The sequence below is a fragment of the Argentina silus genome (genome assembly GCF_951799395.1).
Source record: "Argentina silus genome assembly, chromosome: 2".
Lineage (NCBI taxonomy): Eukaryota > Metazoa > Chordata > Actinopteri > Argentiniformes > Argentinidae > Argentina > Argentina silus.
Window position 1 is genome coordinate 5,417,986 of NC_139656.1, and position 23,921 is coordinate 5,441,906.

At 45.6% G+C, this 23,921-nt stretch overlaps 2 protein-coding genes across 9 annotated transcripts in view; one reads left to right on the top strand and one right to left on the bottom strand.

Moving 5' to 3' along the window:
• On the bottom strand, positions 1–7,044 carry LOC310825027 (lysosomal proton-coupled steroid conjugate and bile acid symporter SLC46A3). Its single transcript, XM_083697444.1, has 6 exons — positions 6,905–7,044; positions 6,290–6,504; positions 4,019–4,901; positions 3,370–3,453; positions 2,721–2,877; positions 1–1,364 (listed from the first exon to the last, which is right to left on the bottom strand). The coding sequence occupies exons 2-6, from the start codon at positions 6,479–6,481 to the stop codon at positions 1,241–1,243; spliced, it is 1,440 nt and encodes a 479-aa protein (XP_083553570.1). The 5' UTR covers positions 6,482–6,504; positions 6,905–7,044; the 3' UTR covers positions 1–1,240.
• Positions 5,555–23,921, top strand: part of synj1 (synaptojanin 1) — a 27,588-nt gene continuing 9,221 nt past the window's right edge. The window contains exons 1-21 of one of the 8 annotated variants that reach the window (XM_083697439.1): positions 5,555–5,645; positions 9,241–9,397; positions 9,692–9,778; positions 10,279–10,546; positions 10,743–10,968; positions 11,397–11,480; positions 11,853–11,930; positions 14,546–14,607; positions 16,016–16,112; positions 16,689–16,864; positions 17,067–17,148; positions 17,707–17,859; positions 18,938–19,103; positions 20,239–20,430; positions 20,560–20,644; positions 20,962–21,102; positions 21,347–21,539; positions 21,621–21,779; positions 22,321–22,477; positions 22,822–22,942; positions 23,463–23,675. In XM_083697439.1, the coding sequence (XP_083553565.1) occupies positions 5,637–5,645; positions 9,241–9,397; positions 9,692–9,778; positions 10,279–10,546; positions 10,743–10,968; positions 11,397–11,480; positions 11,853–11,930; positions 14,546–14,607; positions 16,016–16,112; positions 16,689–16,864; positions 17,067–17,148; positions 17,707–17,859; positions 18,938–19,103; positions 20,239–20,430; positions 20,560–20,644; positions 20,962–21,102; positions 21,347–21,539; positions 21,621–21,779; positions 22,321–22,477; positions 22,822–22,942; positions 23,463–23,675 (2,906 nt within the window). In that variant the 5' untranslated portion in view covers positions 5,555–5,636. Of the gene's footprint in view, positions 5,646–7,870; positions 7,929–9,240; positions 9,398–9,691; positions 9,779–10,278; positions 10,547–10,742; positions 10,969–11,396; positions 11,481–11,852; positions 11,931–14,545; positions 14,608–16,015; positions 16,113–16,688; positions 16,865–17,066; positions 17,149–17,706; positions 17,860–18,937; positions 19,104–20,238; positions 20,431–20,559; positions 20,645–20,961; positions 21,103–21,346; positions 21,780–22,320; positions 22,478–22,821; positions 22,943–23,462; positions 23,676–23,921 lie in introns of those variants that run through there. The other 7 variants (XM_083697435.1, XM_083697436.1, XM_083697441.1 and 4 more) reach the window with 7 other exon arrangements.

Below are 23,921 nucleotides of genomic sequence, written 5' to 3' on the forward strand. Positions count from 1 at the left end.
TCCCAGATAACAAAAACAATAAAGCGTGTTTATTTTCTGTTGAATGAACACAATTATAATTAAACAAGTATTTTTGGCACCCTTAGGTTATTGTACAAAAACAACAACATCCATTTCATGGCTCAAATAATTTCCTAAAAGCAGCATTTCCCAATACTGCTCCTTCAGTCCGTTAGAATGTGCTGGTGAGGTGATCTTTTGATCAATGATGAGATATTGACAGGTGGTTGAATCGGTATGAGGAGGTACAAAACTGTGTAGTTGAGTTGAAATCTAACAAAACCAGCAACTCATCCAACTCAAGGACATCCAGTCCTCACAAGACAGAGAGTACATTCACTACAGTGGTGTTTCCTTGAATACAAAATATGTATGATCTGGAATAACATTTGTTGACCTGTATGACATCACAGCAATTTCATTTTAGTTATGAAAGTACATTATGACCTCTTCTTATATACATATACTGTACATACATCCTACTCCCCCAATCAGACACAAGTTAAAGTTATTGCTGGGTGAAATGTACTGTATATGATTGTCAGGTTTCATATTTTATATATTAACACTTCAGATAGTACCTGATCAGATATACACCCGTAAGAGATGATCATATAAAACTTAAGTGAAAAAAACCCAACTCAAATCAAACCCAATGGTCAAACCAAAAAAAGGTTTGACTGCATAGCATTACAAACAAAAATACATAAAATAAGCTGATGTGAATAAGCTAAGTTAAGACACACTCTAAGCCCTAAAGAAAGAACATGAGACAATCTGGAATGACAAAGTCCAACTATCTGAATCGATTAAACAAACTAAAAAGGTAAAACACACAACACTGTCAATCCAGTTGATCCTGGAGATGTGCGTAAATACATGGTGTCAGTTTCAGAAAATCCTTTATAAGGAAAACACTCTGAGGTAAGCTCGTGTAGGAGGAAGTTTGCTACTTTGGAAGCATCATTCTCACATGATATGACTAAAGCTTTAATAGCCTTTAGAAGCTTCACTTAATTTCCCTTTGTAAAAATTGCACTATTTACCATTTTTCAGATCCTCTTAAATTAGAACTGGATAACAGGAATATGTAATCAATTACAATTCCAAGTTTCTTGACTTAAAATAAGTCCCTGTATGTACACAGTAGGCTCCAGAATAGGCCGTCACAGACCAGAACAAGAGCATAGTAGGAAAACAGTCAAAACTGCAGTGGAGATCCCTGTCCTCCCTATGCAGCTCAGGCCACGGGAGGGTCGTCTTTCTCATCCCCAGCCAAGTCCTCTTCTCCTGGGATGAGGGCCTCAGTCTCCGTGGCCTCTTTGGCCTCTTTGGCCTCATCTGGCCCCAGCAGCGCCAGCACCCTGAGAGGACACAGAAACAAAACATAGTCTAAAGTGGCTTCCTCTCCTTGTCCCTGTTCCTACATGCTGTACCGGTATGCATTGACAACAGAAGAAGTGAAAGCTAATTCCCTGTAGCGCTCACTGTGTTGCTTTCACTTGTCCTGAGTTTTGAACAAGGAGGAGATAAGGAGAGGATGCCACTTTAGACTATTGAGAGGCACCCAAGGTGAGTCAGAAGCAATTGTACCAGGAAGTCAGATAAAAAAAAAAAAAAAACACCTGTGCGATGAGACTCACAACATGCATATACTTGGAGATCACAAAGGGAGTGGTCTCGTTCCCAAACACTTCAGCCCGAATGTGCAATAACCTTAGGACGAGGTTGCTAAGGGAGTATCATGTGGTATAACTTCTCCAGACTGACTCAGCACTTTGTCTCTCACAAGAGGCATGATCTCAATAGTCTAAAAGTAGTTTCTTCCCCTTATCTCCCCCCTCTGTTTTGAACCATGGTGGGTTTTCATACTGTACATCAGACATACAGATACAGATACAGATACAGACGACACCACCACCACCACCACCCCCCCCCCCCCCCCCCCCCCCCCCCACACACACACACACACACACACACACACACACACACACACACACACACACACACACACACACACACACACACACACACACACACACACACACACACACGTGAGATGCCGTGGTCACGGAGGTGGGAGGAGAGGTATGCCGACATGAGGAACTGAGGGCTCTTAACAGTTCTGTGCCAGCGGCTTCAGACTCTTGGTATGACAAGGGCTGTGTGTCCTCGGTTAGCTCACACCCACCACAACACTCACGGCGCTGAACCCTGCCTGATTCAACTGGGAATAAAATCACAGTGGAGCCAGTTCTAGGACACACTAAATCACTGAATCACTGATCACATCAGGTTTAAAACTGGGTGTCTCCCTTGACTCCCTGCCCACACGACAAAACCTGCGTTTTCATTGATGCCATTGTAGTGTCATGTCATACAACATATACGATACGTCCGTAATTATGATCTCAAGGATATTGAATTTACCCCACAGAACAATGCAGGACAAGATGTAAAGGTGTGCTGATCTAGGATCAGTTTGGGCTTTTAGGTCAAAATGAATAAGATCATATGGCAGGTGGGGGACCAGATCCTAGATCAGCACTCCTACCCTGAGACGCTTTGTGAATACAGGCCTTGGACTCTTAATAGTAATAACAGGAACGACTGTTCCTCTGGTGAACTAAAAAAAGGCATAAAGGCCAATATCCAAAGTTATGAAATCCACACAGATAAACAAGACCATAATAGAGTAGAGGACATGAATAATAACTTACCCAAGCACAGCTATGGGGATGAAACAGAGTCCTGCTGACAGGAGGAAGCTGAACCCAGGAAACCAGCCCACAGTGGCAGCATAGACAGTGCTGAACACTGCAAATGCCACATTCCCACTTACACTGTCCAAACAGGCCACACACGCAAACAACGCTCCTGCAAACAACAGAAACACATACAGGGAAGATGAAGAGGAAGACAGAGCACTGTGAGACCAATGAGTACAATGCCACATAGGCTAGGTAGCGTTAGCTGGAAACATTGAAAAGGTGGTGGTACATGTATGCATACTGAAGCATCTGGTTGAACTCTGTAAAGAGGCTATGAGGTTAAAGTGGGATGTTTAAGTCGAACAGTGTGTTTGAGGATTTTGTTTTAATCCCTCAAATGCATTGCAAACACTGATGTATTTGTATCTTTGTAACATTTTATGTACACACTGTTTGGCCTTCTTCCCAGGTCGCCCCCGCAAAAGAGGTTTTCGAACCTAAATGGGTCTTACCAGGTTAAATAAAACAAATAACATCATGGTGTTTCTTTCCCACAACTTTTGGTGGGAGAGGTTTATAGTTCTACAGACATGGCTCTCTGCCTGGAGAAGAGTCCTGCACTCTGGTTCAGGTGCTTTAACAAAACAAACCCACCCACCCTGCTCAGACTTTGAGACGACCTTTGACATCATGGACCGCATGACCGGGAAAGGCATGATACAAAGGAGCATAGGAATCCTCACTGAGGGGAAAACAACAGACAGACAGACAGACAGACAGTTTACATTATGGACTTAGGGAAGTTACAGTAAGCAGACAGAACAGATATAGGCTAGGCTATCCCCACTCCCATTGACATTGCTATAATGGTTTTATGAGGTTACACTGTAACAAGCCATAATCTACTAAAACAACTAGATATGGCTGGTACCGTTGCCAAGCATTGTAATACTGTTAGCCAGTAAAACAGGTAGAGTCTCAGTACAATCACACATTTTCATAGTAAACCCACAGATATCACAATAAAACCTTATGATCTAGTCATTCTGTGAGTAAACCTATATGGATCGATATAAAAACTTTTCATGATGTTGTCTATGGCAACTTTGGCATCATATAGGAGCAGAATTATTACACAATGATATAGTCTAATGCTGATTTTGCATCAGTGATGCAGGTTGTACTAGTGCTGCAGTATTGTTGACTTGAGGTATGTCCTCATATTTCACATCAAGGCATGATTTACAAAGAAAATTTGATTCTAACTAATATGATTCTAAGTTCCTATTGTAAGTTCTCCTCCTCACCCAGGAACATCATGAGAGTGGTTTTGGCAAAGGCCACCAGGACCATGCCTGTCATGACGGAGACTATTCCGATGAGGACGATGACCAGGTTGTGCACGCCGCAGAGTGTGAACGCCCACACGCCCACGAAGCTGGTCAGGAACACCGTAGTGGACAGTGCTGAGCCGTAGCCAATCAGAATCTCGCTCCAACAGAGGGGACTGTTCAGCTCGTAGAGTGTTATCATCGAGAGCCCGCCCACCTGGGCGAAGGAGAAGGTGGCGAAGATGAGGAGGAAGAGGACGATGACGGTGTTACGTCTCTGGCTCCCCCCTGCAAACAGTTGGTGGACCCCGTAGACCAGCTGCCGCATGGCCGGGCGCCGAGGGGACCCGTCCAGGTTGGTGGCACCGTCAGGAGGCCTTTTCACCGTCTCCTCCAGGATGAAGATGGCATAGAGCAGGTTGACGCACTGGAACAGGGCGGAGCAGAGGAAGGGCCAGTTGAAGCCTGCAGCCCGGAGGAAGTACCCCGTGGAGAGAGAGGCCACCCCAGAGAGTAGACCGATAACCATGTCCACCCCAGCCATGCGGAGTGTCTTCTGCCGCCCATCCTCACACAGGTCCGCTATGTAGGAGAAACAGCCGCCCAGTAGCGTCCCAGAACCGCCAAAGAGGGCGCTGACGAACGAAGAGACGATCAGCAGGCAGAGGTTGAGCTCGAAGAACGACACGGCCAGGAAGGAGACCGTGTAGACCAGGGAGCCAATCAAAGGCAGGATGATGGTGATCTTACGGCCCCGCTGGTCACTATAGGCAACCAGGATGAGAGTGACGGTGATGGAGGGGATCATGGAGAACAGCTCGGTGTAAAGGGAGAAGAGAGACGCCGCCTTCTGCACCTCCTAGGGAAACAACACACAACATTAGCTGGGAGCCACGAGAACCTTCCTGTGCTCTGCTTTGAAAGTGGAAGCATAGCCAGCACTTGTGGTCATTCATGAGGAGCATTAAGAATGAATAGGGACATTATTTCTGTGTAGGATTATTGACCCGTACATTTTAGGAAAAGGGAAATCATGAGACAGAGCAGTTCTCATGCTGGTACCCAGGCTACAAATAACAATAACATCAGTTAAACACACAAGATAATGAATGATTGTTCTGCAGTGTTAGGGGCAAGAACACACAGAAATGCAGAAAGAAGAAACTGTGACACATTTTCCACAGAACACAATCACCCTCTTCACTCAGAGAGAACAAGATTCACTGCAGTTATCACATGGAATCTTTCAAAAGAGGAAGCATGGAAAATGAAAAAAAGAAGTGATACAATGCACTGCTTTGAGATGGGCCAATACGCTCTACAAGGAAAGAGAATGGTATTCGTGTTTGTCTAGATTACAAGTAAAAGGAAACTGGCCCTTTTCTAAACCACAACAGGTGTTTGTGTGGCCTTCTATCCAAGCAGGTTTTTCCTGACCAACAAGTATGCCCTCAGTCCTATGTATTTATATAAAAGCCAAATGACATGATGGTTCAGCTGAGCAGAGACTACATCAACTTAAAATGTTCTGCAGAGAGCAACGACTGTATGTTGCTGGTTTAACAATTAGCCTACCCTGTACCTTCACGGATCAATGCATGAGGTACTGTATGTAGCTTTCATCTGAGATATACAGTAAAAGATGGATTTTATGTATATGAATGAGCAGTGTGCAGTGTAGTGTGTATGGAGTGTACTATGTTTTTTGTAGATTTTAATAGTTTATACAGCAGCACAGTGTGTCCATAACCATTTTTCTTCGGGACAATAAAGTTCATCTTATGGGGCGTTACTTACTACAATGTTAACTGTGTGTGCTTTTGCCCTGGAGTCTCATAATGCTGTATTCAATATTTTACAACTGAACCGGTTCTAAAAGATCATCTTGTATGCATGAGGAGGGGTATGTACATCATCTTGTATGTAGCTTTGACCGTTATATGAATTCCATTTAGGTCTACTCCTTCTCATCTGAGATATACAGTAAAAGATGGATTTGGTTCTAAAAGATCACCTGCATCGTGTTGTTTAACAAAGAAAAAGTGATATGGCCATGGCCATTGTGTCGTTCCACAATCATGTGTGGACTATATGACGATGAATCAGCTGTATGTTGTGTAGCAATACTCCTTTTCCTGAACACACAGAAAACATATGACAGGAGTTATTTTTATCTCAAGTGTCATGAGGATAACAGTCACTAACAGATAACCATATACTGTACATACACCGTACATATTGACTCACCTCATGGTAGTTTGACTGGTTACTGCTGCTGTTGTTAACACATCTGGAGGTGTTGTCTGAGACGGGATAGGTGGTGTTGGTCAACTCCTGCCATAGTCGCCTGTAGACGTACTGCTGTACCAGAGGATAAACTAAAAAACTGGCGAAAGCGTACAGGGCGATCAGAGGCTCCACAAGGAAAAGCCCTTTCATTTTGAGGGGTGGTACACAGTTCCCTGAAAATCAATTTTAGAAGTGTTTAACAGGGAACATCAAAGACATGTTAGAGCATGCATTGTTCAATGGGGGTCTCACAAATCAAGTCAGGTAAAGCCTGCCTATTAAGGCATGTGCATAGCCTACAAGAAACCAACACTATGTCAAATATTGCAACTAACTAGGCTACAATTTGAACAATTTGGAGCTTGAAATAACAAACAATATATTGAGGGTTATTTGAACAACAATGAAAAGGTAACAATTAATTTACGAGAAAGTAGACCAAAACAGTTTTGTGAAAGTAGTCTGGATGACATCGTTCATCATCATATCATGTCATCACTGTGTAGCCAATACTGACCGAGTTCTTGATCATGCTATTTGCAAGAAAAGAAAGACAAGCTGACAATCTCTTACCTTTTTAGATCATCATTTGGATAAGTTAGTGTCGTTCTCTGAATTCACAAACACATCAGCTCACTCGATGTGCTGTACCTGGATAGTACACTGTGTGCATTTATTGACCTCTTCGCCTCTGTTTATGAGACTGTACGCGGTTCAGTCAGTTATGAAACGTCCATTTCCTGGGTCCCGCCCTTAGCGGGACGTGATAGGATAGCTCTCTGTGAAGCATCCTTCTCAGTGGCTAAAGTCAATGTCAATCAGATACAGTAGGGTATTTTTGTTTTGTTTAAACCACAAGTTAGAGGAACAACAAAGAGCACGACAGTCACAAATACACAACGCTGTTCACTGCCAGGGGAACCATACATGTACAGTATTAAAAAATATGTTTTTTTTAATACTGTACATGTACAGTATTAAATGTTTTCATTGCCTTTTGTTTTTTAAGTTGACATAAAATAGCGCCATATTGATTCATTTCATGAACAAAATGAAAAACGTTTGGCTTCAAAGCTGACCATTTATTTTTGTGGATGTGAAATTTCCACATAATTATCAGTAATTGAATTAAAGAAACTACATCATTCGCAATCTCATCATTTTCATAGTATAACATCATATAGATACAGTAGGTTTGTTTTGAATACAGAACATTTTGTGACAGCCTGGCAGTTGTAAAAAAGCAATAAGGAACTAATACTCAATTATTTATTTTCAATGTATCATGACATTATACAAATGATGTATAGCTATGTTTATTATGCGGTTATTTTTAAAGTAAAGCTACTCTCATGGAATTTAATTCCTTGAGAACAATTGCTATGTCATATCAATCGAGTGTTATCCATCGTTTACGTTTTGTTGGTGACTAAACTGGGAACAACACTGCGTACAGAATCATGGACAGTATTTTACACAAATTACGGTAACGCTGGGAGGGCGTGTTTTGTTACGTTAGAATGTACCAATCCGTTGTGCAGGGGAATGATTTCGCTCAGGTCCGATAGAGACTGAAAAACCCGGCGGGGGAGAAACGGTAAGAAGGCCAATGCCCATTTCTTTTAGGATGTATGCAATAACGGATATTATTCCGAAAGAACTATTAAAAACATTACTCTGGCTGTAGCTTAATTGTGTTGAGCCTGTCATGTTGTTAACCGTTGCTCATCGAAATCGACGACATCGTAGTAACAACAACAGAGCGGCGATGGAGACGAGGAAATAGCTTAGCTAGCCTAGCCAGCATAATCAGTGGCCAGCTAAATAACCTGTCACTAGCAAACACACACACCACCCGCTATGATCTAGCTAGCTTCTGCATTTAAGGAATTTAATTCACCCGTGATGAATCCACATTGCGCCACATCAGACACAGCTAACGACAACACAAGTGTGTCGTGATCAGCAATCCATCTCACAGTCTCAGGATAAGAAAGCCAAGTCTAATATTTCGTGACAAGTAATGGAGCTACTACTGGTTCGTGACAGCTAGCCATCATTTGAAATGGGCTGTTCCTTCTCATCGTGTTCATGTTACGCTGTCAGTACCTGTGAAGAGATCTGTCATCTGGACACTCAACTGCAACCTGCGCATCTTATGCACAGTTGTATGCGAGTTGGCTTGCTAGGCTTGACACAGCGTAGCAGGTCGTGACTGACGGATTGTGGTCCCTTGCTCGCTCGCAGGTCTCTCGGCCTTATGTCATGATGATCTAGGCATGCCTGTAGCCTGCGAGCTGCAGTCTCATTGACAGCCTCTCCTCTACATATTGTGTTAGGTGTGTTAATAAAGCTGTGTATGTTTGAAGCTTTGAAAGTTGAATAGCTATTTAAAAAAAAAAAAAAGAATAATTATAATTTGTTGTTATTTATTATATATATATATATATAATATATATATATATATATATGTTCAGTTTCTTCACCCTGTCAATCAAGAGAGCTTGGTAGAATTGTGATCACTATAAGCAGGCAACAATATTGCCATGCCATGATAGCAACTTTGTGTCCCCTTTCCTCCTCCAGTTATTATTGCAGATGTATACACAAACTGACATATTCCAACCAGGTGTTATCCATCACAAGGGAGAGCAATGACCCATTTGCATTGAATATATTTGAGAGTAAACATAACAATGGTCATCAATATGATCAGTCTTTGAGATTATCCAATTATCCTGCATCCTGAAGAATGCAGAGCGTCATTTATTTTGTATTTGATATGATCAGTCTTTCAGATCAATTATCTTGTATCTTGAAGAAAGCATCTGTATTTTGATTTGTATGTTTTTGGATCAAAGCTGTCACCTGACCTAACATGTTCTTGTCATCATGTTTTTCATATGCAGGTGTGTCTTAGTTTATCTCATCTTGGATCTACAATGGCCTTCAGCAAAGGATACCGCATCTACCATAAACTGGACCCGCCCCCCTACAGTGTCATAGTAGAAACCAGGAACAGAGATGAATGCCTCATGTTTGAGTCAGGGGCAGTTGCCGTTCTATGTAAGATACACTATGATTGATTGATTGATCCAAAGATGCAAGTGCTTGATCCAAAGATGCAGATTAGCCTATAAGATGTGCAAGAGCCCCAATAACCCCCTCCTTCCTTTCCCCGTCAATATGGATCAGGTCTACTGCAGTGCTGCAACTGTATAGGAGAATTGTCCAGGATTGAGCAGTGATGGAAAAACTATCTAGCCTATAAACTTCCATTACAGCATGCAGTGGGAATATACATGGCATGATGACTGACTGCTGTATTTGTGCAGGAAATAATTAGTTTCTAACCCACAGCGGCAGCAGAGAAGGACGCCATTAAAAACACATACACCAAGATGCTGGATGCCTACGGGATCCTGGGGGTCCTTCGCCTGAACCTGGGTGAGTTGGCTGACCGATGGGAGGTGTCCATTCACTGTACACGTCCAAGGGGGTACAGAACAGCCCTTCTGGAAAGCTGCTTTCTCCTGCCCTCTGTGTGACCTTGAGGAGTCTGTTTCCACAACATGGATAAAAGCTCAGTAAACAGATTAAAGCTCGGGTCTTGTAGAGGGCACGGAGATGCCTCGACATGCTGACTGAAGAAAACAGAAGTGCAGTTAACCCTTGCTTGTCCAGTGATGCTGCATTCAGTCATGTTGTTTTAACACACTTTTTCTCCGACCCTCCATCCATCTTCTTCCTCTACCGTCTTTTTCCCATCTCCACCTCCTCCTCCTCTTTCCTACATCTCCCTCTTTTCATCCTTCTCCACCTTGTCTCCTCCCTCTCCCTCATCCTGTATGCCACTTTGAATCCCCATCTTCTTCTCCATCCCTCTCCCTCTTCCCATCCTTCTTCTGCATACACCTCTCCTTCTCCCTCTCTCTTTTTCCCGGCAGGCGACTCCATGCTCCACAGTCTGGTGGTGGTGACAGGATGCAGCTCCGTAGGGAAGTTGCAGGAATCCGAGGTTTTCCGGGTCACGTCCACAGATTTTGTCTCTCTGAAGAACGACCCAGGAGACGAGGACAAGATCTCTGACGTGCGGAAGGTCCTGAACTCCGGGAACTTCTACTTTGCCTGGTCGTCTTCAGGGGCCAGCATGGACCTGAGTCTGAACGCTCACCGGAGGATCAAAGAGGACACCACAGACAACCGCTTCTTCTGGTGAGAACATAGTCTGAATTGATATTCTTTTTTCGTCCGAATATTGAAGCGATTCAGAACAATGTGCGTCATATACTGTCCTCGGCGCTGCTGTTGATATATACATTGTGGATCATCTATCGGGACTCGTAAGTGCTGGCTCGTATATGGCACGTGTGTATGCATGCGTACGTCATGCTCTCTCCTTGTCCAACAGGAACCAATCCCTGCACTTGCACCTGAAGCACTATGGGGTGAACTGTGATGATTGGCTGTTGAGGCTGATGTGCGGAGGGGTGGAGGTCAGAACCATCTACGCAGGACACAAACAGGCCAAGGCCTGTGTCATCTCCCGCCTCAGCTCGGAGAGAGCAGGCACGCGCTTCAACGTCCGAGGAGCCAACGATGACGGACAGGTGGCCAACTTCGTAGAGACAGAACAGGTGAGTCAGGGCTCTTACAGGTGAACAGTCTTTTTTTTTTTTAAATGCGTGAAAGGATTATATTGTCAGGTCTTTGTCGTGTAACCTACAAGCACTAGCCTGCTCTTCGAGTTGTGGTGTTGGTGCCGTGGGGGTAAAGTGCTCCCCCGCCATGCCGTGACTCACTCTGACTGTCACTATGATTTCTCCTCCTCGTTCCCACAGCTTCTTGTCTCAGAAGGACACACACACACACACACACACACACACACACACACACACGCCTCTTAGATTACCTCACTCATCATTGCCTTCTTTGGTACTTTACAGTTACCTTCTGCTTTGTGTGTTACCCAATGTATTCATAGCCTGTCTGTCTACTTTAACAGGATTTATAAAGCAAGAAACACATTCTGTTTAAGTAACACACCGTTCTCCACTCTCTACAGGTCATTTTCCTGGATGACAAAGTATCATCCTTCATCCAAATCCGTGGTTCCATACCTTTGTTCTGGGAACAGCCAGGAATCCAGGTATGGAGAGATTCCTAACCTATACCCCTGCAGAGCTCAATGTGGTGGTTATATGTTTTAAATTGACCTTTTTAAATGTTACCTTTACCTTTATGTGTGTGATTCATTATTGAATAAGAATAATCACTGTTCTGAGACTGTGGCTATGCTAAAGTCAGAGGGCACTCACTCAGTCTCCTGTGTTGATCGATGTTAAGCTGTTTCTATGGAGGACAGGACAGCAGACATGTTTGGCTCCAAGTTTGTTTCCATTTAGATAATATCAGAGGAAATGTGAGAGCATACTCATCTTCATCACACTAGCTACAGTCCAGACAGTCCATAACCTTGTAGTTTAACCCAATCTGTCCGTGTGTGTGTGTGTGTGTTCAGAAAAAGTCACTTCAGGGCATGTTGTTGCACCTGAATGAGAATCGTCACCGTAATGGAGTGGATGAGAACCCACACCTGGTATTATCACGTTTGTTTCTACTCTGCAGCTCGACTGGTGATGGCATTCTCATCCTGCAGGGGGCGCTCTGTGCAATGTCAGAGGTTAGAGCAATGTCAAGGTTCCCAATCTCCCGACCCGAGGTCCACAGTGGATGTCTGTCATTATCTACTCTCTTTTTACCTGATACCTATACCTGGGATAGGGAAAAAGCAATATGCTAGAGGCCTGGAGTTGTTTTCACCTGTACATTTACATTTTTCAAAATCAGCGATTCTTCACACAGTCAAAATGTCTCCCTGTACTAAAACTAGCAGAGACAGTGGCTCTCCAGAATTCTTCTCTCTTCTAGAGAGGAGAACATAGCATCCATAAGTCCCATTTGACCGCCCCCCCCCCCCCCCCCAGATTCTTCACATACCTTCCCCCTCCTCTGTCCTGACATTGCACAGACCAGCACAACAGATTGGTATTGGGCAACTGCAATGCTGTGTTCATCATTTGCTAAAGGTCTTTTTATTGTTTCTGTTTATGCAACTGAATCCTTCAGCCTCCAGGCCTTGTTTTTTTGTGCCTTGTCCACAGACAACACCCTAGCCTCTTCCCCTTTTTGGTCTTTGCAGGCCCCTCAGATCCACAAACACTTTAGGGGAAATGGTGTCTTCTCGTTGTTGTCGGGGAAGTGGCTGGTTGGTTTGACTTAGACAATGCTCTCGTTGTTACTTTCACTCTCTGGTTGTTTTTCTCTGGCCTCATCTCCTCTGAAATGAATCTCCTCTTTTTAGCTGACTCTTCATTTTATGTGTCGCGGTAGACAGTTTCTGTGTTCACGGGTCTATTCAATGGTTCTTTCACAACATACACAGAGATCAATCTTCCCATGTTGTCAGGGGCCAATTTGACTGTATAGGCCTGTAATTCCTTTTGAATGTCCTTCGTTCAAATGTTTTTATCTTGAAAATACAATTATATTATCAGTGTTTCCGTCACTAGAGGAATGTTAGGCTGTAGGATGATAAATCAGAGTAATTAGCAATGATTGTTGAATTGTCTGGTCCTGTCTGATTTCCGCTGTAGTAAAACTCCAGTAATACAGCCGTAGTGGTGTTTGATCCTGCAGAGGCACATCCTGAGGTGGAGTTGGCCTACAGCCTACGGCGGCTGTCTGTAACCTGAGCCCTTTCCAATGCAGGCACAGCGATGCTATTAAATATGCATAACACGGCCCTGCCCTCGAGGGAGAGGGAGAGGTAGCGGTGACACCATGGTCTGCTCTACGGAGGCATAGAGATACTTCAGCTAGGGGTACGGAGGGAGGGATGGGGGCAGAAAGCACGGAGGGGGGTAAGAATGGAGAGAGGGAGGGGCGGAGGGAGAGACAGCACAGCTGGAAAGTGCTCTGTAGAGGGATACGGTGGAAGAGGAAGAGGACACAAACTAAGGGGTGCTGAAGAAGGGCTTACTGATTGACCATCTGGCTACAGAGAGAGAACAAAGGGGGTGGGGGGGGTGGGGGGGGGAGTGGTAGGAAAGGTAAATGATGTCAGAAAGCTCTGTTGGGACAGCATACAAGCAGAGACCTGTCGTGGATGCAGACAAGTAGTTCCAGGGAAAAATGATTACACTGTGTGTGTGTGTGTGTGTGTGTGTGTGTGTGTGTGTGTGTGTGTGTGTGTGTGTGTGTGTGTGTGTGTGTGTGTGTGTGTGTGTTTATATAGCTGGGACGGGTGACTGACTCACTCTGTGCAGGAAATGAGATAGGGAGTAGAATTTAGAAAGAGAAAGTGGGTGAGGTTTAGAGAGAGAGAGAGGGAGAGACATGAAAGGAGATTTGGCACAGTGAGCGAGGGAGACAGAAGCTTACACCATGATGAAACAAGATCATGCATCCCCCCCCCGACACATGCCCTTGATAATTCACACCTCACCTCACCACTATTACAATAGAAATGATTATTTATATCCATGAACCGTGATTGTGCTCTCTAGCCTCACACGGTTCTAGACAGTGGGCCTTTGGAGTGCTCTAGGTCTGATGTTTATGGAACGTGGCGCTGCAGTTGAATGATTTTAAGCACACACACACACACACGCGCGCGCGCCTCATAGCAGTGGCCGGTGACACTACGAGATTCACTCCCCCCCCTTCCCCTTAAATGAAGGTTTGTACTGTAGTAGGCTAAGTGTCAGGTGTTTGAACTGCCTCTATGGGCGGGGAACCGGTCACAGTGCAAAGGAACAGTCATGAAGCTGCAGGCCTGAATCCAAAATGAATGGGTAAAAGACGGCGTGATCTCATCTAGTTCTGGTGGCAGTGTCGTATTAAGTCTCTGGGTGAGGTATATCGATCAGTGTGTGCTGTGATACTCCTATCTATCTATAGTGAGGAGGGGGGTTGCTGTGGGGCTAACTGTCTGTTTTTTTTTTTATCCATTTTTTCCACGATGCCGATCTTGTCCAAAGCTGCTATCTAGCATCCATAGTTTGCTCCCTCCCCCACCCCCCCCACTGCTAGTTCCAATGGCCCAGTGAAATGTGTGTGTGTGCATACGATGTCCTCTGGCTGTGTGCGGGGGTCTGCTCGTTATTAAAGGACGGTCTTCCCTCTCTCTTTGTCTTCTCTGCGTCTCTAAAGGTTGGCTCCCATCGCGTCAAGCTCTCCAGAGGCTTCGAGGCCAACGCGCCGGCGTTTGAGAGGTAATGAAAACGTGTGTGTGTGTGTGTGTGTGTGTATGTGTGTATGTGTGCGCGCGCGCTGCACCCAGACTTCAGCTGCTTTGGCTGCCCTCCAACAGTGCAACCACCACCTAAGAGAAGAGGAGACACAGGGAAACCCTGTCTGCTAATGGCTGCAGCCCAGAGCCTAGAGAATTCTCATCTAGCCTCACCCCCGAGGAACGCTTATTAAATACGACATACGCATCATTAGTGTGTTCTTGAGTGCTCTTGTTTACCAGTGGAGACATTAGGGGCACATCAACTGGCCTTTTTTGGGAAGGAGAGTTTTTCCTCTCCTTCCCATTACCGATACTGACAGGCCAGGCCAGAGACGCAGAGAGGGTTCTGGGTCATGATGGAAAAGGTGTAGGAACATAGTTACCGCCCCCACCAGGAAAACGTCACACTTCTTGTCAAGGTCAAACAGAACATGATGTTGATGAATGAATGTTACAAATGTTGTTGTATGATCTTGAGTGAATTCAATTGACAACTCATTGTTACACAATGTTAACCCCCACCACCACCACCCAACCTCCCTGAAAGGCAGTGGACAGGAAAAGAAAAGGGAACTGAGAGAATCAAGTGGTGCATTGTCGTTCCCTCTGTAGTCAAAGCTGAGAGTGAGGAGCCACACCCTCCGTCCTGTATGACCTCACACTAACTTAAGAGCTTAGTCACTGTGTCGACTCCCTGTGGCTGTCAGGACAAGGACGGGAGACTTGTCTGAAGTGTTTAATGCCTCTGCAAAGCCCTTCACTAGAGTGTGTGTGTGTGTGTGTGTGTGTGTGTGTGTGTGTGTGTGTGTGTGTGTGTGTGTGTGTGTGTGTGTGTGTGTGTGTGTGTGTGTGTGTGTGTGTGTGTCTGTGTCTGTGTCTGTGGTATCGGGTGCCATCTGTAGACCAGCCTGCTTTGGGAAGGAGAGTTTGTAGTTTTTATCAAACATATCTTGCTGATGTTTAGATTCTGCCTTTATGAAATAGCCTCTTGGTCTGCTGCCTTACTGATCCTGACGACAGGCAACAGGGAGAGGGAGAGGGAGAGGGAGAGAGAGAGAGAGAGTGTCTAGTATGAGTCACTCCTGCTGAGTCAAACCTCTATGGACACATGAACAATCTCAGACATCTTTCAGACACACTCTATCACTCCCTACTCCCCTTGTCGTTTAATTCCTTTCTTTTGATGTGCTTGTCTCTCTCTCCTTCCATCTCTCTCACACTCACTTCCTTTCTTTTGATGTGCTTGTCTCTCTCTCCTTCCATGTCTGTCACACTCACTTCCTTTCTTTTGCTGCACCTCAGCTGCTGCATGACCAGTAATGATGAGGTGTGTGTGTGTGTGTGTGTGTGTGTCGTGTCTGACCTGTGTGATGCTATGTGTTTCCCAGGCACTTCAGTGCCCTGCGGAGGCTGTATGGGAAACAGGTGATCATCAACCTGCTGGGCATGAAGGAGGGAGAACACATGCTCAGCAAAGCATTCCAGGTGAGCGTCGTCATCCTAACCCTACCACAACCTACGACAGCATACAGCAACACTGCTGCTAACTAACCCTATCCCTAGACGTGATGTTCAGCGTGGTATGCCGGGTGTGTGTATCACCCTAACCTTATACACCCTGCTATAACACTACTCTAGCACTAGCACTTCTAGTAGTAGTAGTAGTAGTAGTAGTAGTAGTAGTATTAGTTCTAACTAACCCTATTGCTACTTCAGGGGAGGAGAAATCGTAGGACAGGCTCATTGTAATGCACCTGTTCGATACCATTCCTCATTCCATTCCATGCATTACAATGAGCCCCAGTCCTCCCAATTTCTACCTCCGACAGCCTCCCCATGCACTGCTTCTACTGCACACTATAGAATGAACTAACTCCTTAACTTAGAGGTCCAGCCTAGTGGAGCTCCTATTTGATTTGGGTTGCTAGCTGTTCACTGGTCACGTGTCGCACACAAACGCGCTTCCAACGTTGCGATGTCGCGGCATTCAACGTGTCCGTTGAAATTGTCGTTCAGTTCAGTCCATGACTCTGTGTGTCTGTCTCCGCCTGTCCCTGCCAGAGCCACTTGAAGGCGTCAGAACACGCAGCAGCAGTGAAGATGGTGAACTTCGACTACCACCAGATGGTGAAAGGAGGCAAGGCAGAGAAACTCCACAGCGTACTGAAACCCACGGTCAACAAGTTCATGGAAGACTGTGGCTTCTTCGTCTACTCTGGAGAGACCGGCATCACCAGGTAGGGAGGGAGGGAGGGAGGGAGACTCGCCTACACAATCATGTAAATGCACACACTCATGATACCAAAACGTTGACTCGAAAGCTTTGTGCTTCTAAAAGATGATCGAAAAAATAGTGAGCTGGAAGCTATTTTTCCACGATACGCACCGTTTCCCATTCTGTGCTCTCTGATTCTCAACTCCTCTCCTCTGGTCTGTCAGGTCTCAGAGTGGGACGGTCCGGACCAACTGTCTGGACTGCCTGGACAGAACCAACAGTGTCCAGGCCTATTTTGCACTGGAGGTGAGAAACACTCACCTCAATCTGGTGTCAACTGGATTATGTGGATCATTACTTTTTTTATACCGTGCTCTGTGACAAATGTGTGTGTATAAAGCACTTCACAAACCATACTGTCTGCCATACTATCATAGACTAGACTAGTCAAATTGGGAGGAGTCTTGAATGCATCTGTCCCTGACCCCCCCCTCCTCTCCCCACACCTCTCTCCCCTGTGCCCTCTCCTCCTCCATCCTCTCTCCTGTGGTCCTCTCCTCCTCCATCCTCTCTCCCCTGTGCCCTCTCCTCCTCCATCCTCTCTCCTGTGGTCCTCTCCTCCTCCATCCTTTCTCCCCTGTGCCCTCTCCTCCTCCATCCTCTCCCCTGTGCCCTCTCCTCCTCCATCCTCTCTCTCCTGTGGTCCTCTCCTCCTCCATCCTCTCTCTCCTGTGGTCCTCTCCTCCTCCATCCTCTCTCTCCTGTGGTCCTCTCCTCCTCCATCCTCTCTCCTGTGCCCTCTCCTCCTCCATCCTCTCCCCTGTGCCCTCTCCTCCTCCATCCTCTCTCCTGTGGTCCTCTCAGATGCTGCCGAAGCAGTTGGAAGAAATGGGTCTAACAGAGAAGCCCCAGCTGGTGGCCAGGTTCCAGGAGGTCTTCAGAGCCATGTGGTCCATTAACGGAGACTCTGTTAGCAAGATCTACGCAGGCACCGGGGCCCTTGACGGCAAGGCCAAGGTAGACATGAACACACACACACAAACACATTCTCTACATGTAGGAGAGTTTCATACAAGGTCCACACACAGCTCATCATTTGTTAGATTGAGTTGTGGGACTTTTACAATGACAATTTCATTCCAAGCTGAAAAGAATGGGAGGGGGTTGTTAAGGAACTGCCGGAGCCATTGCTTCTCTGTGTGTAGAAGTGTGTGCTTCTTTCTCTTAACTCTCGTGTGTGTGTGCTGTTTTTTTCGGCTGTCCTCTGGACGTCTCTCTACCTGTTCGGTAAGTTGGCGAGTGAGTCGCCGTCATGTCTGTGCTGAACGTCGAGTCCTGGTGTTGTCTTTTTCCCCTGTTGGTGTTGGTATATAGTGTGTGTGTGTGTGTGTGTGTGTGTGTGTTCGCGTGTGTGTGCGTGTGTGGACTCTAGCTAGAGGTACTGTTAACTTGGTGCTCTTTCCAGACCGCTTCACTGAGTCTGTTCCGCTTGAGGAGTCACAACTATGCCTCTCATGATCAGGGCTGAACTTGCAGGCAAATGGAATATTTCTCCACAGGCCTGCAGTACTTTGATACGCTATGAAAGCGATTACATCATCTTTTTAAAATGAGACATTTGAGACTCCACAAATACCAACTGGGGAAAAAATATGATTTCAATTGTTCTGTTGTCGCTGTAATAATGACCGGTCACTTTCATAGCGTATTTGATGATGACAGCTAAATCACTTCATTTGCTGTTTTATATCCATGACACAATGAATCATTTTCCACTGGGACAAGGACTACCATTCTGGTTTGATGAAAATGAATAAAACCAAACAAGTGAATGCATGAATCGGTGTGTTTTTGAATCAGTGTGTGTATATATGAAGCACAGTTGTCATACCTACTTGTCCCAGTGTCATGATTCTTCTAAATAAATGGGAATACTTGCATCATTATCCTATCATTGAAATAGACCAGTAGTCTTATTGAATATCCTGAAAATAGCCATTTCTTTAAGCTGAAAGAGGTTTGGTGCAGGTGTTTTTTTTTTTTTGTGTAAATGTGTGGAGTAAGATTCTCTTTGTTCTCCCCAACTTCTCCTCAGGGTGGAAAGCTGAAGGATGGTGCTCGCTCGGTGACCAGGACCATCCAGAACAACTTCTTTGATAGCTCCAAGCAGGAGGCCATAGATATCCTCAGACTGGGCTCCACCCTCAACAGTGACCTGGCAGACAAGGCCCGAGCGCTGCTCACCACCTCCAGTCTTTACGGTAATACCACACAACCCTGCAGGTTTCCATTGTAACCACCTCTCCCAGAACATATGGGCAAAGCGATATTAATGTAGCCTGATGTGATATTTTTTCTATTGTTTGTATATTGTAAAGGGGTGTAGGATTGTCAAAAAACGGGTGTCAAAGTAAAGCATGTTATACTTTTTTGAATGAAGGGGTCAATCACGTACTGTATTTCAGTTTGACTTAAAAAATTCTGAAGTACCTTTTCATAGGATATCCCCATTTTGTCACTTGATTATAGAGACTACTTATCTTCCTATATGACCTGCAGAGGATTGTGGGATAAAGAGTCCAGGCTGGGCTGTAGGTGGCTCTACACTAGCTGTCCTTTGCAGATAGAGGGGATAAAAGGTTGTGTTTTCTTCCCTTAGTCTTCGAGCGAGTGGTGTAATCTGCCTGTAACAGCTCTCTCCCATTGAGAGATTACCACTGACAGACTGCTCTAATGCTGTTATCTGTTTAACCGCTGGTTAACCCCTCCCTCCCTCCCTCTCTCTCCTTCTCTCCTCTACGCTCACACTCTTAGTCACTGAGCCTATCTTACAATCAGGTACAGTAACTGACACAGCCCTCAGTGGACGTGTCTGTTGTCATCCTTTTATACCGTAGTCATCCCCCTGTGTTACCGTGTTTCTTTTGTGCGCCCTCTCATTAAAACAGTTTGCACTGTAAGCCGGTTTTCCCCTTTGTGTTTGTGTTACACTAGTTCATGATGTATTTGTTCACGTGTCAGTTGATTCATTTCGATGTGAGATGTTTGCGATGCGTTTATTTGACAGTCCCGTTTCTGCTTGTGTTTGCCTGAGAGGAACAATACTCTCTGGGGCTTACTTCAAGCAATTGAACTCTACAGTACCTGGTACCAATGTGTACATGAATGCATTTAATCAAACCGCATGGTCTGTCAAAGTTGGATGTTGAATAGTGGACTGTGAAATAAACCATACCAGAGATTCATTTGTTCATCATATGTCTTTGAACAAGACCCTGAATCATTGACTTGATTCGCTTCTTTCTGGATTCACTTGGATCTTCTCCCTGTAGTTTTTCTTTCTCTTACTCTCTCCCTCCCTCATCCCACTCTCTCTCTCCCCCCCTCCCCCCCCAGCCTCTCCCAGAGTGCTGCTGGGCATGTGTCAGAACCACCATAAGTACACGCGGCCCAAGCAGATCAGAGTGGCCACGGGTACCTGGAACGTCAACGGGGGGAAACAGTTCCGTAGCATCGCCTTCCGCAACCAGACCCTCAACGATTGGTTGTTGGATGCCCCGAAGAAGGCGGGACTTCCTGATTTCCAGGGTGAGGTGTCATTTGACGCTTTAATTGCGGAGGGGGGGGGGGGGGGCCTTAAACCTATTCCTAAACGAAGGGTTGAATGCTCATTTTTATTTCTGTTTTTTGAGACATTCTATCTCTTTCTCCCCCCAGACAGTAAAGCCAGCCCCGTCGATATCTTTGCCATCGGCTTCGAGGAGATGGTGGAGCTGAACGCGGGCAACATTGTCAGTGCCAGGTACAGCCCAGACCAAGTATGCCATCTGGCTAGTTACTGGAGCTGTGTTGTTGGCATCCATCTTGAGCAATAACCAGAAGAATTTCACCTCTGGGCCATAATAAAGGATCTCTCTCTCTCCAAAGGGTGTATGTCAGTTACCTGATCATACTTGTTCCAGTTATGCATTCCTGTATTCCTATCGGTTTCTCTTTGTTTGATGAAAGAGGAGTAGAGAGAAAGATATCGACCAGTAAACAATGGCTTTCTCTCTCTCTGCCTGTCTGTCTGTCTGTTTCACTTCATACTTTATTTATTCTCTTCTTGCCTCCTTTCAGCACCACCAATCAGAAGTTGTGGGCTGCAGAGCTGCAGAAGAATGTCTCTCGTGACCATAAATATGTCCTACTAGCCTCAGAGCAGCTGGTTGGAGTGTGTCTGTTTGTCTTTATCCGCCCCCAGCACGCTCCATATATCAGGTAGGACGATCCTAGTCTTCCCTGGCCTCGTATGGACCAGGGGAGGCAGGTGGAGGTAGAAATCGGTAGACGGACTCATTGTAGTTGTTGTTTCATTCCATTCCATCCATAACAACGAGCCCGTCCTCCACCTTTTTTTACCTCCACCTCCGCATCCATATGGTCCATACGATACCTTTTTTTTGCCTGTTTGCACAGAAATGCTATTAGTTATCATGTCTAAAAACGATCTTGTGTCTGACAGGGACGTTGCCGTGGATACGGTAAAGACAGGGATGGGTGGAGCCACAGGGAATAAAGGAGGCGTGGCCATCCGCCTGCTGTTCCATACCACCAGTATCTGCTTCGTCTGCTCCCACTTCGCTGCCGGCCAATCACAGGTCAAAGAGAGGAACGATGACTACAATGAGATCACGCGCAAACTCAGCTTTCCCATGGTAATAAGTGTGCGTGTGCGTGTGCGTGCGTGTGTGTGCAGGTGCGTGTGTGTAACCCATGGTGAGGTCCTCTCCCCACAGGGTCGTCTGCTGTACTCTCATGACTATGTGTTCTGGTGTGGGGACTTTAACTACCGGATCAACCTGCCCAACGAGGAGGTAAAGGAGCTTATCAGACAGCAGAACTGGGATTCCCTGACTGCTGGAGACCAGCTAGTGGAACAGAAAAACGCTGGACTGGTAAGACCACACACCCATCCACACGCATACCTTATCCATTCACACTCATACATTCATGTCCTCTCACTGCTACTGGGACCAGCTGGTGGACCAGAGAAACTCTGGACTGATGAGGCCCAACCCGTCCACAATACCCCCAGTAGACAGTTTGGATTGCATGAAGCATGTCGTTTTTGCGCTTTATCCACACAGAACATGTTTAAAAAATAATATGTAAATATGCTATGTTTTCTAATAGCGGCAAATATGCGCATATCCTTGTAAACAAACAAAACTTAAAAAATGGAACGTGAAGCCCAGTGCCTGACCTCGACACCAGATTTTAGAAAGTGCTTTGTTTGGACCAAAACAATGCTCTTCACTGAACCTTCTTTATCATGCAATCTCTTTCCTTGATCGCTACCGATTTATCATGGCCATGTAGCCCCTTTTAAAACTCAAATCTCCATACTGGACCATTTAATAAGGCACCGATTTTTGGTTCATTGATAGATATCCCCATACCTTTTATCTAACCTCCTGTCCTTTCTGCTGTACCCAGATCTTCAGAAACTTCATCGAGGGCAGCCTGGACTTTGCTCCCACATACAAGTACGACCTGTTCTCAGAGGACTACGACACCAGCGAGAAGTGTCGTACGCCTGCATGGACTGACCGTGTACTGTGGAAGAGGAGGAAGTGGAACTTTGACAAAACTGGTGAGTGTGTGTGTGTGTGTGTGTGTGTGTGTAGGAAGGAACAGTAGAGGTGAATACTCTCAGTGAGTTGTTTTATGCATGTTCAGTTCAGTCAATCTTTATTGCCCCTGGGGTGCAATTTGGGTGCAGCAATAAAACCAGCACATTAAAATCATATGAGACTATACAACATATACATGCAACAAAGGATGGAAAGAGATGTCAGTCTTATTGATACTGGTGTGTGTGTGTGTGTGTGTGTGTGTGTGTGTGTGTGTGTGTGTGTGTGTGTGTGTGTGTGTGTGTGTGTGTGTGTGTGTGTGTGTGTGTGTGTGTGTGTGTGTGTGTGTGTGTGTGTTTCCCAGCGGAGGAGATGAACGTGGTGGGGGCTGTAGCTGAGAGTGATGGGGAGCCACAACAGTACCCCTGGACCCCCGGGACGCTCAAGTACTATGGCAGGGCAGAGCTCAAGACCTCTGATCACAGGTAACACACACACACACACACCTTGACCCCAGGATAGGTTTGGGCGGTTTATCTCTAATACGGTAACGGATTTGAAAATGCCCACGTTGTGCTTTTCAATACATAAAATGTCTGCTCTGTTATCTATTAAGAGCTGTTTTTCTATTAGCAATATGTAACAGCGCTGCCGTCAGCACTGAGGACTGAGAGGCGGAGCAGGGTTTTTCTCTCAGCTGAGAGAGCACGAGGGGGAGGGGCTGGTGTCACACACTCACTTTACACACACACACACACACACACACACACACACACACACACACACATACATACATACACTACACAATGGTTTAGGGAGAGAGATCTGTTCGTTTTGACCTATTTCTTGGTAACAGCTGTTTTGCCAAGATAGCACCCATGTTAAAAATTGCTAACATTCCAGCTGACTTTGCCCTTTTTCCAAAACAGTTGATATTCGATGTTGATGTCCATATTTTCTCTCATCCCTCCCTCCCTCGCTCCCTCCCTCCCTCCCTGTCCCCAGGCCGGTGATGGCCATCATGGATATAGATGTGTTGGAGGTGGACCCTGAGGACAGGCACCAGGTATACAAGGAGGTGATCGCCCTGCAGGGACCCCCAGACGGCACCGTCCTGGTCTCTCTCTGCAGCTCCGGCCCTGACGACTACTTTGACGACGCCCTCATCGACGAGCTGCTGGACAAGTTCACCGTCTTCGGAGAAGTCATTCTCATCAGGTGACCAAACACAACACCAAGTTCTTCTGTTCACCATTTCAAAGTGTCCCCATGATGAGTGTGTTGACTTCCCAAACCTTCATAATGTCTTTCAAATGAACAATACTGTCTGCAACCACCAACTTGGCCATGTCTCTCTATTAAGGAAATACCCCACAAAATTCTCTCTAAGGTGAACCCACCACCTAAATGTACAGTATAATGTCATTTTCTAAGTGTATGTTTTGCTGAGATGTGTCTAATCAC